At 36.0% G+C, this 14,487-nt stretch overlaps 1 protein-coding gene across 4 annotated transcripts in view; it reads right to left on the bottom strand.

Annotated features, from left to right (window-relative positions):
- Window positions 1-14,487, bottom strand: part of LOC143234402 (nuclear factor NF-kappa-B p100 subunit-like) — a 98,260-nt gene that overhangs the window by 55,900 nt on the left and 27,873 nt on the right. Inside the window, exon 1 of one of the 4 annotated variants that reach the window (XM_076471758.1) lies at window positions 4,195-4,525. The exons of 1 other annotated variant lie outside the window; for it this stretch is intronic. Coding sequence is in view for 1 of the 3 variants with exons in the window: in XM_076471757.1 (XP_076327872.1) it covers window positions 1,653-1,664 (12 nt within the window). In the remaining 2 variants the exon portion in view is untranslated. Of the gene's footprint in view, window positions 1-1,652; window positions 1,804-4,131; window positions 4,526-14,487 lie in introns of those variants that run through there. 2 more of the 4 variants (XM_076471759.1, XM_076471757.1) reach the window with 2 other exon arrangements.

Here is a 14,487-nt window from a genome sequence, read left to right as displayed (position 1 = left end):
TTAAAACAGCCTTACGCATATGTAAGGCTAACACTAAAACGAGTTTTAAACTTGATTAGCTTTTACATTTCGAAATATTATACATCACCATACAAATACCATCTTTGCAGACTAAATATGTCGCAAAAATAAAAATCGAAAACGTCAAATGAATTTCACTCGAGTTACATATTCTCTATGAATTACAATATGTGTAAATAATATAGTTTAAAAGCACTGTTACTTATTCTTTGAGTTGAGAAACATTTCAACGAAAAACTTTACTTATTTGAAAGCAGTCTTTATAGGTTATTTGTTTCTTTAGTGCCATATATCTCCATATTCTTATTACTAACTGCGATCACCTTAAATACGTGATTACGTAAGTAAAACGCCATTATTAGGTGTTCCGTTTTGCCCACCGGATCACCTTGAATTGAAATGACTATTTTTAAGCAACTAATCTTTTGCAACTATCGTTGCAGCAAAATAACGAGTTAAAACACAATCAATGCTTAGATACGTGTATATATTTTGCTCACACGCATTTTTCAGGCTTACGTTAATATTGCTTACGTGTTCATCAGCATACTGAATTACAGTTTGCTTTTATGGTTAACACGACAAAATACGGCTACGTTTTTTGGTATATATTTTGATTAATAGGATGAAAGTGAATTACAGTATGTGTTGATTAACAGAAGAATGAATTACACGTTAAAGTAAAATGATGATTAGCACGTGAAGTACATGCTTGGCTTTGAGTATATGTTGGTTAACACGAGAAGTTAAAAGTTCTGAGAAAACAGAATTTCAAAATGTAGAAAATGAAGGTTTAATAAAGTTGCAGAGAAAGTGGAAACTGTAATGGTCCCAGGAACTGAATCTGTCACTTCCAGCCCTAAACACCAGTCTTTATAGATTGTTATTTATTATTTTGAATTTTCGCGCAAAGCTACACGAGGGCTATCTGCGCTAGCCGTCCCTAATTTAGTAGGGCAAGACTAGAGGGAAGGCAGCGAGTCATTACCACCCACCGCCAACTCTTGGGCTACTGTTTTACCAACGAATAATGGGATTGACTGTGACATTATAACGCCCACACGGCTGAAAGGGCGAGCATGTTTGGTGCGACCGGGATTCGAATCCGCGACCCTCGGATTACGAGTCGAACGTCTTAACCCACCTGGCCATGCCGGGCCGTAGTCTTTATAGAATATAAATATAATTCTTAGTTAAATTCTAAAATGATGACGGAATAAAAAGAAACCAGAAATACTTGAGAAGTTTGAGTTTCATGGCGATTTAAAACAGACATTTTCAATAATTTGTGTTTTATTTTAACAAAGGAGTTTTAAAAAGATAATATAAGTTTTGTATGTGGCAGAAATAATCATGTGTCTACTGTCAGTTGGCTAACCGTGTCTTGTCTAGAACGAATCCTTGTATACAGCAGATTAACTGTATCCCGTTTAAAACTAGACCCTATAGACTAACTGTGTCTTACCGATGTGAAAACATATGTACAGGATATTGTGTTCTGTCTACGCAGATGAGCCCTTACAGACAGCAGATTAACTGTATCTTTTCTACAACGCACCCTTAAGTACATTAGACTAATCACCCCCTATCTAGAACATATCCTTACAAACCACGTCTTGTCGTGAACGTACCTTTATGGACATTAGACTAGTCAAATCCTGTCTAAAACATATCCTTACAAACCACGTCCTGCCGAGAATGTAGCCTTATGGACAGTCGACTTACTGCATCCTGTCTAGTAAATAAACAGAATGTCACTGTTTATCCTGGTTTTACCAAACGTACTATACTTTGGCACAGGAACTGAGCTTATAGATGGAAGTTAAATAATAGAAGGAAGATCGCATGATAATTGAACGCGTACCGAAGATTTGTGCGATAATGATAAACGTTTGTAATTCACTTCCTAACGTTTCTCACGTTCCTTATCATCCAGGAACACCGGAGGTGTACTAACGTACGATACAAGTGATTTAAAGCGAACATTTAACATTTATCTTGTAGTAAAGAACGAAATATACAAGAAAACCTTTAAAATGAGCCAGAGTTTTAACATGCGAATTAATTGTTTTATTTTGAAACAACTGGCCTATTTTAACATACACATTTATATAAGTATATATTTGATGAATACTCTGCCTAAATAATCTATCAAAGAAGTATATATTAACAAAAGAGTTTGTAAGTAAATGCACAAAACTTAGCGAAATGGAAATTAAAACATCTTTTCCACAGCTCAGCAGTAAGTTTCTAGTGTTATAACGCTATAAATTTGGTTTTAATACCCGTGGTGTAGCTTAACCTAACAATAAACAGGTCTTCCACTGTTTAAAGAGATGCTAGGATTTTTAATATGGTAAAACAAGAACTGGAATTATAGTCTCTAAACCTGTCACTTCTCATGATATGAGTATCCCTACTACATGGAACCTGTCACTTCTCATGATATGAGTATCCCTACTACATGGAACCTGTCACTTCTCATGATATGAGTATCCCTTCTACATGGAACCTGTCACTTCTCATGATATGAGTATCCCTACTACATGGAACCTGTCACTTCTCATGACATTAGTATCCCTACTACATGGAACCTGTCACTTCTCATGATATGAGTATCCCTACTACATGGAACCTGTCACTTCTCATGATATGAGTATCCCTTCTACATGGAACCTGTCACTTCTCATGACATTAGTATCCCTTCTGCATGGAACCTGTCACTTCTCATGACATTAGTATCCCTACTACATGGAACCTGTCACTTCTCATGATATGAGTATCCCTACTACATGGAACCTGTCACTTCTCATGATATGAGTATCCCTACTACATGGAACCTGTCACTTCTCATGATATGAGTATCCCTACTACATGGAACCTGTCACTTCTCATGATATGAGTATTCCTACTACATGGAACCTGTCACTTCTCATGATATGAGTATCCCTACTACATGGAACTTCCATGTAGTTGTCCACTTCACGCACAATAAGGAAAATATCTTGCAGAATGTTTGTTAATTTGTAATGATAACCACAACTGCAGATACCACGTTAAAGCATTCACGGGTCTTGAAGCTTTCTTCTAACTTAAACCTTGCGTTAACTGTTTTTAACACTGTGTATGGTTCAGAGTGCGTGGTAGACTGTTTGAATTAAAACTTACATGTGAGTTTATAATTAACTCAGCTTATCGAATTTTTTTATCTCTCACAATGTGCTCAATGTTATACATGTATTCTACATATTATATTATAGTTGAAACGCGCACCTTTTATGGTATTAGAAATGAGAAAATATACTTCACAAACCAATTTGAAATACTAAAATAAGACAGTTAATTTTCTGGTGTCTGAAGAAACTCCGCCACACTAACACCTTTCAGTTTCGTTATAAACCTGTCGATATCAGTATAGATTATTTTTGAAGAATTAGGTGAGAAGATACTAAAACTTATTTTAGGAGACTGATTCCTTAACCGTAAAGCCATACGTTAAAAATGTGTTGATTATAAAAATTACCCACGGTTTATTTATAAAAAAAAAAGAAGATAAACGGCGCATACCTTTGAAGTTAGCTATTCAGTCACAATGCATAACGATAAGATAGCAGTTAAGTCACTGACAATAACAGTAAAGCTAATAGCAAAGGTTATTTTTTTCCGGTGCGGAATAACTATTTCTTTGACATCAAAAAGACACACTGAATGGCACTAAAGTTAGTTCTATGTCATGTCTAAATTTCTGTATGTATAAAAGTAATTCAACACTTCTCACTTAAAGGCCATCCATCAAAGGCAATTAAAGGCCATTAAAGGCAAAAATAGAACAAATAAATTAAATATAACTTGCGTACGCAACAAATTTGTTTATTGTTAAGTTCAAAGCTACACAATGGGCTATATGTGCTCTGCCCATCGCGGGTATAGAATCGTGATTTTTAGCGTCATAAACTCTCAAACTTAGTGCTGAATCACAGAAGGAATGGTGGTGGATACTAGCAAGTTTGATTTTCGTTTTCGAATTGAAGTTTAAATCGAAATATAATGGTTATTGCACGTGTTCAAAGCGTGAGGGGCATCTTATAAGACTATTGAAAATCTACTCACGTGATCCTGTTGCTTAAAACAGAATCTGGTACAGTTTTGATATCAGAAGAAAAATGGACTGACCTTGACTTGCGAGGTTTCTGGCAGTTGTTTGAAAACGTTCCTCTTTTTTATCGGGCAAAAAAGCTTCTTCCGTATATATCAGTATTTATGATTACATCGTCATTGAAGATGATAGGATCAGATGTTTTTTTCTTTGAGCTGCTAAGCATCCGACTCGGACAAACTGTAGGAGAAGGACGCCGCCATGACAGTTTGTGTGGGAAATCCCACGCACTAGTACATGCCGACCCTTCACGTGAGCAAATGACGTCACCAGAAGGGGGCTAGTACTTCTTGTAGCTACCAGCGCCAAGGCCATGGCCCAGGATTTGGAAATCCCCATGTAGTTCTAGTTCGCCCGCGGTGCGCCAACAGTTACACGTCCGAAAATACGTTAGTAGGTATTATCAGTGAATCTGTAGATGTATTCCTCACTATACTGAAAGTCTTGGAGACTCTTAAAACTCTGACGAAAGAGTTGGAAAGAAATGTTCACTGTTTTATTTTACTTTTTCATGCTACTTGACATACACGTATTCGGTTTTCTTATAAAATGGATTTCTACAAACTGTGTAGCAATTAACAGGTATTATTATCAAATGAATGGCACGAGACAAACTGACAGATTTAGGTTTCTTTGTTTAAATTTCGCGCAAAGCTACACGAGGGATATCTGCGCTAGCCGTCCCTAATTTAGCAGTGTAAGACTAGAGGGAAGACAGCTAGTCAGCACCACCCACCATCAACTTTTGGGATACTCTTTTTACCAACGAATAGTGGAATTAACCGTCACATTATAACGTCCTCACGGCTGAGAGGACGAGCATGTTTGGTGTGATGGGGATTCGAACCCGCGAAATACATCTGAATTTTCCTCAACAACAACAACATCATATTTAAAGGAAACAGTGATCAGCTACCTAATCATTACGAGTCGAGTGCCTTAACCACCTGGCCATGGCGGGACAGGACAGATTTAGGAAGCCACTTAGAGTACTTCTTACTAATATATATATAATCATCAAAAACGTAGAATATTCCAAGTTTGATACAATTTTAGTTTAATTTGAGGATATAAGTAATGTATCTTCGTTATAAAGCTTTACGCAAAATTCAAATCAAACATTTGTTATGCGTCCTCAAGGAATACCACTTTCCTTGCAACAGTTTTGTTAATATATTTCAAATAAACGTAAAACCTAACGATAAAGAAAGTTAGCTTCTACCAGACATTTTCGGCAATATTTGTTACAATATAATAAAATGACACGACAAGATGGCAAATTCCGTAAGTTTAGGCCAATCCTAAAACTTCGTTTGATTTAAAGAACAAATAAAAAGATAACAAACAGGAATTTGTGAAATGCTCTAAAGGTTGTTTTTTTTATTGTATATCACAATACTGTTAATTGCTTATGTGCAGTTTAACCTAAACTAATACTCAACAATTCCATTTATTTCATAAGTAGTTTTATAAAGTAAGGAAGGAACGTCTTGTGAAAGCGAATAAACTGCGTGCGCGTTTCACGTTCTAGAGACGCACGTGTTTCGTGAAATATTATTTCCAGAAGAACTTGTTTCATAAGAATTAAGAAAAAGTTTGAGAATAAACTTTTATCAATCATATTGACACGTGGGTATTTTAAAACAAAAACAAAGCAACAATAACAGCATAATGAACACACTTTCAATTAACAAATAAAATAACATTTGCGTCCTTCACTCGAAAAAGGTTTAACTGTCCTTGGAATATTGATAAGATAGATATATTTTTGTTTCAGAATTTATTACTAAACGATTTTTTATGGAAGTCTAGGCAGAGCACACGTGGTAGGTTTGAAAACTTTAATGGACTACATCTACCTGTGGAACGAAGAGAAGACAACATTTTGTCATTAAACAGGCAGGTTCTATCCATTAAAGTTTTTGGAACTGCTGGACCAGTGAATCTCAAACGTTTGAGGGTCGCGTACCACTTTTTGTATTATAGTTTAAAACTGAAAACATAAGCCTAATTATATATATATATAAAAAAAAAGAATATAAACCCTAGTAACAAAAATTAACATTTTAAACACTTATCCAGTAATGATACCATTGTTTTTTCTAACATGATTAAAAAATATATGGTACCATTTTTGTCAGTTTTAAGAGAAGAAAATCTGATGGGTATATAAGTGAGGGGAGTGGTAAACTTATGTATGGGTTGTTACAAGTTTTATGATTTTTTTATATTAATTGTGTCGTGTAATATTGACATTACTCCACGTACCACAGTTTGAGAATCCCTGGTTTGATGATATTTCGTCTTACACTTAATATTCTTACATCTATCTATTCTATGCTGTAGCATCACACCAAAATTATGTAATATCTGGGACGAAGATGGCTCCAATATGACTATTCAAAGTGAACTCAGGGTTCATTCAGTTAAATATGAAATGTGATTTTTTTCAATCTTTTCGCATTAAGTCAACAAAACCTAAAAGTCTCGCCCTTCTCCAATTGCTGTCTCCCCTTTTTAGTTATCTCGTTATCTGATGAAGTTTGATATCATGCACTCTTTCAAGATGGGAAAGTAATTACACGAAAAGAAACTCTTTGTGACATCCAAGTAAAGTGTTTGTTTGTTCTGAACTTCGCGCAAAGTTACACCAGGGCTATCTGCGCTAGCGTCCCTAATTTAGCAGTGTGAGACTAGAGGGAGGGAAGCTAGTCATCATCACCCACCGCCAACTCTTGGGCTTCTCTTTTACCAACGAATAGTGGGATTGACCGTAATATTATAACGCCACCACGGCTGAAATGGGTGAGCATATTTGGTGTGACGGGGTTTCGAACCTACTACCCTCAGATTAAGAGTCGAGCGCCCTAACCACGTGGCAAGGCGGGCCTGCAAGTATTAGACATAAAGAACTGATTGTGTGTTTTTAAGTAAAGGCACATTCCACATTCCATTTTCTTTAAGGTCGTTTCATTGATATTGTTGTTTGGAAGTTTATGTGTTTTCAGTTATAATGCCATGCCGGGCCCCCAGTAATATGAACCTTTAAAAAAAGGTCCTAGAAGTGGAACAGTTAGAACCGGTCCTTGTAAGCTGAACACTTTATTAAGGTCCAAGTGCGTCCTTAAAGTATATAAAATAACGAAGGAGGTTCTTGGACATTCAAACATTGTTTGAAAGACCCCTTAATATTTTAGGAATGTTCGAATAAATCGACCACTTTCTTACTGTACCTATTAGACATTTCGCGTACTGCCATCTAGTGTGCAAGATAGTATATTAATGAATACAATTCTTTCTTTGAAAATGTCACTGAAAAGACGTTAAGTTTCGAAAAAAGAAATTATTTTACAATCATCATTTGAATTTTCTAAACGTAACATTTAAAGCGATATATTATTCATAAAATATCAGAATGATAATCACTCATTTTAAAGGTTCCTTTTTCATATCGACCTTTAAACGACGTTTAAAATTATTTTTAAACAAGTATAAATTAAACTAATCAGGTTAAAATAACGTAATACTAAAAAAAAAACTTGTTTTTGGTATAGGCTAAACAGCTATATAATCATTACAATTACAGCAACTTTAGTAATTAATTGTTATACGACGCCACCGCCGAATGACATTTCTTTCTAACGAAAATTTAAGTAAAATAACTCGTGCACAACGTTGGAAGCTAACCACATGAACGACTTTTAAAGTACCTAATGAATACTTTATTATTCTACAATTTCACTCTTGATTGTTTAATTTGCGCAAAGATACTCGAGGGCTATCTGCACTAGCTGTCCCTAATTTAACAGTGTAAGACTAGAGGGAAGGTAACCGGTTATTACCACCCCCCGGCAGCTCTTGGGCTACTCTTTTGCCAACGAATAGTGGGATTTATCGTCACGTTATAACGCCCCCACCTCTGAAAGGGCGGGCATGTTTGGTGCGACCGAGATTCAGATTCGATCCCGCGACTCTTGGATTACGAGTCGAGTGTGTTAACCATCTGGCTATACCGGGTAACGTTCACTCTTGAACGGCGTATATATACATATATATTTGTAACAAAATATCATTCAACAACGTGTGCTAAAAGTTTCAACTTAAAAGTGGGGACAACGTTTAAAATAGTTTAGTTGTCCCGGACAGATATTCGTCGTATTAATTTTAAATATTCTTCTAACGTCGGCATACCAAGGTAAAATATGGTTTTCTGTTTGTATTGTTTGTTTTGAATTAAGCACAAAGCTACACAATGGGCTATCTGTGCTCTGCCCACCACGGGTATCGAAACCCGGTTTTTAGCGTTGTAAGTCTGCGGACATATCGCTGAGCCACTGGGGGGCAAAATATGGTTTTCAATATCTGTATTGTTAGCTTTATTTGAATAATTTGAGGTATAATTTTAATTATGGAAACAAATCTGCAGAAAATGTGTGCAATTCGCCACCATAAAAATGGCTTATTTTACTAAAATCATAACAAAAGTTTAACAAATTTTACTGTTAATTTCGTCATCAGGTATGATACACTAGTATGACAAATACAAATTATTTAGGCATGATACGTATCAGATTTTGACGTCGTATTATGAGAAATAACATTTCTTCTGTTGGTAAACGTGTTTATATTGAACATTTGTAATACAATACAGTAGTTGTATGATAACTTGTTGTAACGAAATCAGACTTGTCTACAATATTATTGTTTAATAATATATGGTTTTAATGCAGACATACCTGTAGTACAATACAACTGTTGTGACATACCTGTAGTACAATACAACTGTTGTGACATACCTGTAGTACAATACAACTGTTGGGACATACCTGTAGTACAATACAGCTGTTGTGACATACTTGTAGTACAATACAACTATTGTGACATACCTGTAGTACAATACAGCTGTTGTGACATACCTGTAGTACAATACAGCTGATGTGACATACCTGTAGTACAATACAGCTGTTGTGACTTACATGTAGTACAATACAGCTGTTGTGACATACCTGTAGTACAATACAACTGTTGTGACATACCTGTAGTACAATACAGCTGTTGTGACATACCTGTAGTACAATACAACTGTTGTTTTAAATAAGAATATATTTTATACAATATCTCTGTTGAATAACATTTTTTTTATTGTAGACATATCCAGTTGCAATAGGTGCATAACAGAAGGTACATACAAGGAACATTAATATCCTTTAATTACTATAATAAACGATTACAAACATTTTAATAATAAAATACAAAATGGAGAGTAGACAAAAAACTCTTAAATTTGAAAACTTTAACAAATGAAACAACTTTTTATGCTGAAATAAAAACATGCAAGCAAACGAAAAACTAGAAAAAATTACCAAAAGAATAACAGAATTAATACCCTTTGAAACAAACTTAAGCAACAGAAGAAATCATTCTATAAGTAACTGTACATTCATGTTCAATGAGTGTTATATTGAAATATCTCCAACAAATGAAAGTACACAAACACATGGTAAAATGAATCTAAAGGTATATTCTAACTACTAAGTGGCAATACGATATCTACTAAGACACAGATTCTTCGTGGACATTTGCCATCAATGATCCTAACAAGGAAGTGTCACCACTATTTCTTCTAAAACCAGATCTTTCGTGGACATTTGCCATCAATGATCCTAACAAGGAAGTGTCACCACTATTTCTTCTAAAACCAGATCTTTCGTGGACATTTGCCATCAATGATCCTAACAAGGAAGTGTCACCACTATTTCTTCTAAAACCAGATCTTTCGTGGACATTTGCCATCAATGATCCTAACAAGGAAGTGCCACCACTATTTCTTCTAAAACCAGATTTTCGTGGACATTTGCCATCAATGATCCTAACAAGGAAGTGCCACCACTATTTCTTCTAAAACCAGATCTTTCGTGGACATTTGCCATCAATGATCCTAACAAGGAAGTGCCACCACTATTTCTTCTAAAACCAGATCTTTCGTGGACATTTGCCATCAATGATCCTAACAAGGAAGTGCCACCACTATTTCTTCTAAAACCAGATCTTTCGTGGACATTTGCCATCAATGATCCTAACAAGGAAGTGCCACCACTATTTCTTCTAAAACCAGATCTTTCGTGGACATTTGCCATCAATGATCCTAACAAGGAAGTGTCACCACTATTTCTTCTAAAACCAGATCTTTCGTGGACATCATCTGTCACCAATCTTCCGACTTTGGCAAACTTACGATTTAACTTTTACCAATTCGTCTTGTAAAAGATGGGGAGGTCTTCAGTCGTGCCAATGGTCCATCAGGTTATGGCAAATGCTCTGCGAATACTCACCAAGCAATGTGATTGAAAACCGCTGAACAGTTATGGAACGTGATAACCAGGATTAGATATTCTCTACAAACATCCATATTCCAATGTAAAGCCAGAATTATTCCATTGGTCCAAGGTTCAGTAAAGTTTGTGCGTTAAAGTGAATTATAATTTACGGTTATGCCTTAACAAGTATGGCAGGTATTGGTTAAATAAAGTTATGGGCTTGGCATAGATTCACATAACATCTCACCTGTGGAACTCATATCCTCTGTCTGACCAGCTATCTGTGTCAGTGCTCATATTCCTTCTGGACAATTGTAGTACGATACATGCCATACTCTTCAACACGGCTTCATTCTTTTCCTACCGTTTGCCTGTATGTATACTGTAGCAGGTTACAGTAGGACGAAACGGGAGTCGAGACTGTAATTTATTCCTACGCATTCAATCTTACTCGAGTTAATATCAACCTTACCTTTGATTACATGACTAAAAATATTTCTTTCAAAATCAACTTCTCTCGTGGTTCAATAGTAAGTTTACAGACTTATAACACAAAAATCTGGAGTTTGATTGTCCATGGTGAACAAAGTGTAGATAGCCCATTGAGTAGCTTTGCACTAAGAAAACAGCGACTCAAAACCAAACAGAACACAGGGTACACCCCATGTATGCATTTGTTGTGATATCTAAACCACAGCACCTTAATTTCATTTACTATTGATAAGTTCATGTGAGGCCCGGCATGGCCAGGTGGTTAAGGCGTTCGACTCGTAATCCGAGGATCGCGGGTTCGAATCCCAGTCGCACCAAAACATGCTCGCCCTTTCAGCCGTGGGGACGTTATGATGTGATGGTCAATCCCACTATTCGTTGGTAAAAGAGTAACCCAAGAGTTGGCGGTGGGTGGTGATGACTAGCTGCCTTCCCTCTAGTCTTACACTGCTAAATTAGGGACGGCTAGCGCAGATAGCCCTCGAGTAGCTTTGGGCGAAATTCAAAAACAAAAACAATAAGTTCATGTGCTCATAAATATTTCAACTCAAACCAGCTGAAACATCTTCTGCAGCACCCTTTCTTAAAAAACTAGAGGTGATGCTGTGTTTCTTCTATATTTCTTTCAGTCGTGGCATGGACCTCTTTTTGTTGACTTTATTATTTAAGTGAAATTTTACTTCCTGTCCAAAAATTTCAACGTCAAAATTGCAATATCCTTTTTCTGGTATCGACGTAAATAACAGATACTTGCGTTTTATAATAATAATAACACTTGTTAGGTCAGCTACTACCGTGTTTCTCCGAAAATAAGACAGGGCTTATATTAATTTTCACTCCAAAATATGACACTAGGGCTTATTTTCGGGGGATGTCCTATTTTGATATATTAAAAAAAATGAAGTTACAAAGTAAAACTATTAAACTAACCATTTAAAATAAACTATTATTAAACTAACTGATTAATACTTAAACAAACTAATTAACTAACTATTAAACTAATTAATAAATTAATTTTCTTTTATTTCTTTCCTCTTCCTGCCACTCTTAACTAGGGCTTATTTTAAGGGTAGGGCTTATATTAAAACTATCCCCAAAAATCACACTAGGTCTTATTTTATGGGTAGGTCTTATTATCGGAGAAACACGGTATAGTTAAACTTTTGTTAATGAATTCTTATCGTTGAGAAGAAATCCTATGTCACCAATTTTTTTGTTTGACATTGGTTTGGCATATTTCCCAGGTAATTAGGTCAAGAGCTTAGTGAGTACAAGGCAGTATATTCCGTAGAGTTCTTACTACTCGGGTAGATAACTATGATAACTAAAAAAGTTTGTAATTGTGCAGATCAGTGACTGTTGATGTTTGAACGGATAACATCTGATATACTGTGAGTATCTCATTCGGTGAAACTCTGCTCAGTTCTTTAGAAATCAAGAAATGCTGCTTTCTTTGGTCAGTAAAACGGATCTTACCTGTTGAGGTCAACCACCAGTGGTATGTTCAATCATTATTGGTTATCCCCTGTTGACCCTGTCGTTATAAGCTCTCTCTGTCTCGGTCTTTGTGAGAACTTCTATGTCAAAACAAGTCGTTATTTCTGTAAAGGTAACACTGATAATTCTTATCGAGCACGAGATGAAACAAAGGTTAGTACACATTAATATACACGAGGGCTATCTGCATTAGCTGTCCCTACTTTAGCAGTGATAAACTAAGGGAAGGCAGCTAGTCAACTCCATTAATCAACTCTTTTATCAACGAACAGTTGAATTGACCGCACATAATAAAGACCTCAAGCCTGAAAGGACGAACATGTTCAGTGACAGGGATCTAGATAAATGGACAGTATTCCACTGCAGCAGTGACTAGATCTCCAAGTTTTCTTTCCTCAAGTTGAATCCCTGCAGAATGAGTCACATAGAGACCCAAATAGTAGAGGTTTGGTTTGAATTTCGCGCAAAGTTACTCGAGGGCTATCTGCACTAGCCGTCCCTAATTTAGGTAATGTAAGACTAGAGGGAAGGCAACTAATCATCACCACCCACCGCCAATTCTTAGGCTACTCTTTTACCAACGAATAGTGGGACTGACCGTCACATTATAATGTTCCCACGGCTGAAAGGGCGAGCATGTTTGGTGTGACGGGGATTTGAACCAGTGACCTTCAGATTACGAGTCGAGTGTTTTAACCATCTGGCCATGCCGGACCGAAATAGTAAAGGCTAAAAATGAGAAGGTTTCATGTCTACATAAAACCGCTAGCTTCCCTGTGTTGTTGGTGTCACCACGACTTGTCATTTTCTCTCTTGTATTCGTAGTCGTAGACACCAGAATATTCTCTCCACAGCCAACAAAAGTACGTGTCTATCTTTTCGCTAGTACAGGAAATTACTCTTAATTCGAAAAATAACGAGAGAGAGAGAAAAAAATCACGTCACACTTGAACGGAGAAACTAACTGTTCTACATCAAGCGTTGTTATCCTAAAACTTACGTAGAAGCAAACTAAACGAAAATTTCACAAAGTTCTGTGTCGGTAGAGATGGTGAAAAAAAATAATGAATTTCACAAAACCCTCAAATATCATGATGAGAAAAATAAAAATAAAAATGATTGTTATCCAGTAACTTGGCTTCGAAGTGAGAATAATTATGATCGAAATTAGAAGAGAAAGAAAAGAAAGACTGGCCTTTTATATTTAAATCACGTTCATCACAGTTCCACGCTTCCAGCAAATTAGGCTTAATGTAGGTCAACCAAGTTTTTAATTACCCACGCTTAACGATGCCGGTTTGGGGCATGTTCAGCCCAGTTACTGTTTTTGTATGTACAAACGTGAACAACTTTTGTAAATACATACATAAGTACGAAAGGAAGTCTGTTAGTCTAGTTCTATACAACACTATAAACTACACTAAGATGACATTCTATTCAAGTTTAAAATATTTTATATAAATTATTTTTAGATTTAAAGACACAAACATTTTACCCAAGAAATGATAAAAATCAGTAAAAAAATGACAGAAAGAAAAAGCATATTAGTGAAAATAAACACATTTTAATGAAGTTAAACAGTAAAATAAGTAAAATCAGAAGAAAGGACTGCTTTAGAAACAGCAGATCCAAACTTCTGACTAATTATAATGTTTGTTTGTGTTTGTTTTCTTATAGCAAACCCACATTGGGCTATTTGCTGAGTCCACCGAGGTATTAATTTGTTATAGCTCAAAAACAAGCTGAAACAAAAACAAAAAACAAAAAATAACGCTGCTTCAACTGAAAAGATCACAGGCTACAAGCTACAACGTGGGATTATAAAATAACCCTAGGATTTGGAGATGACTGAAGAAATAGGACCCACTTTGCGGTGGGGATGCATCGTCTCTCAGTCTTAATCTCCATTCGCCAGTCTCACATACAAAATAAAGAGTAGCAATAGATATAGAATTAGAAATTAGGAGAGCGAGATGTGGGTGCTCAAGCCCACAACGTCCCATG

Source organism: Tachypleus tridentatus, chromosome 12, assembly GCF_004210375.1.
Source record: "Tachypleus tridentatus isolate NWPU-2018 chromosome 12, ASM421037v1, whole genome shotgun sequence".
NCBI classification, from domain to species: Eukaryota; Metazoa; Arthropoda; class Merostomata; order Xiphosura; family Limulidae; genus Tachypleus; species Tachypleus tridentatus.
The sequence above is the reverse complement of the archived record's forward strand: the minus strand, read 5'-3'. Positions and strand labels throughout refer to the sequence as shown.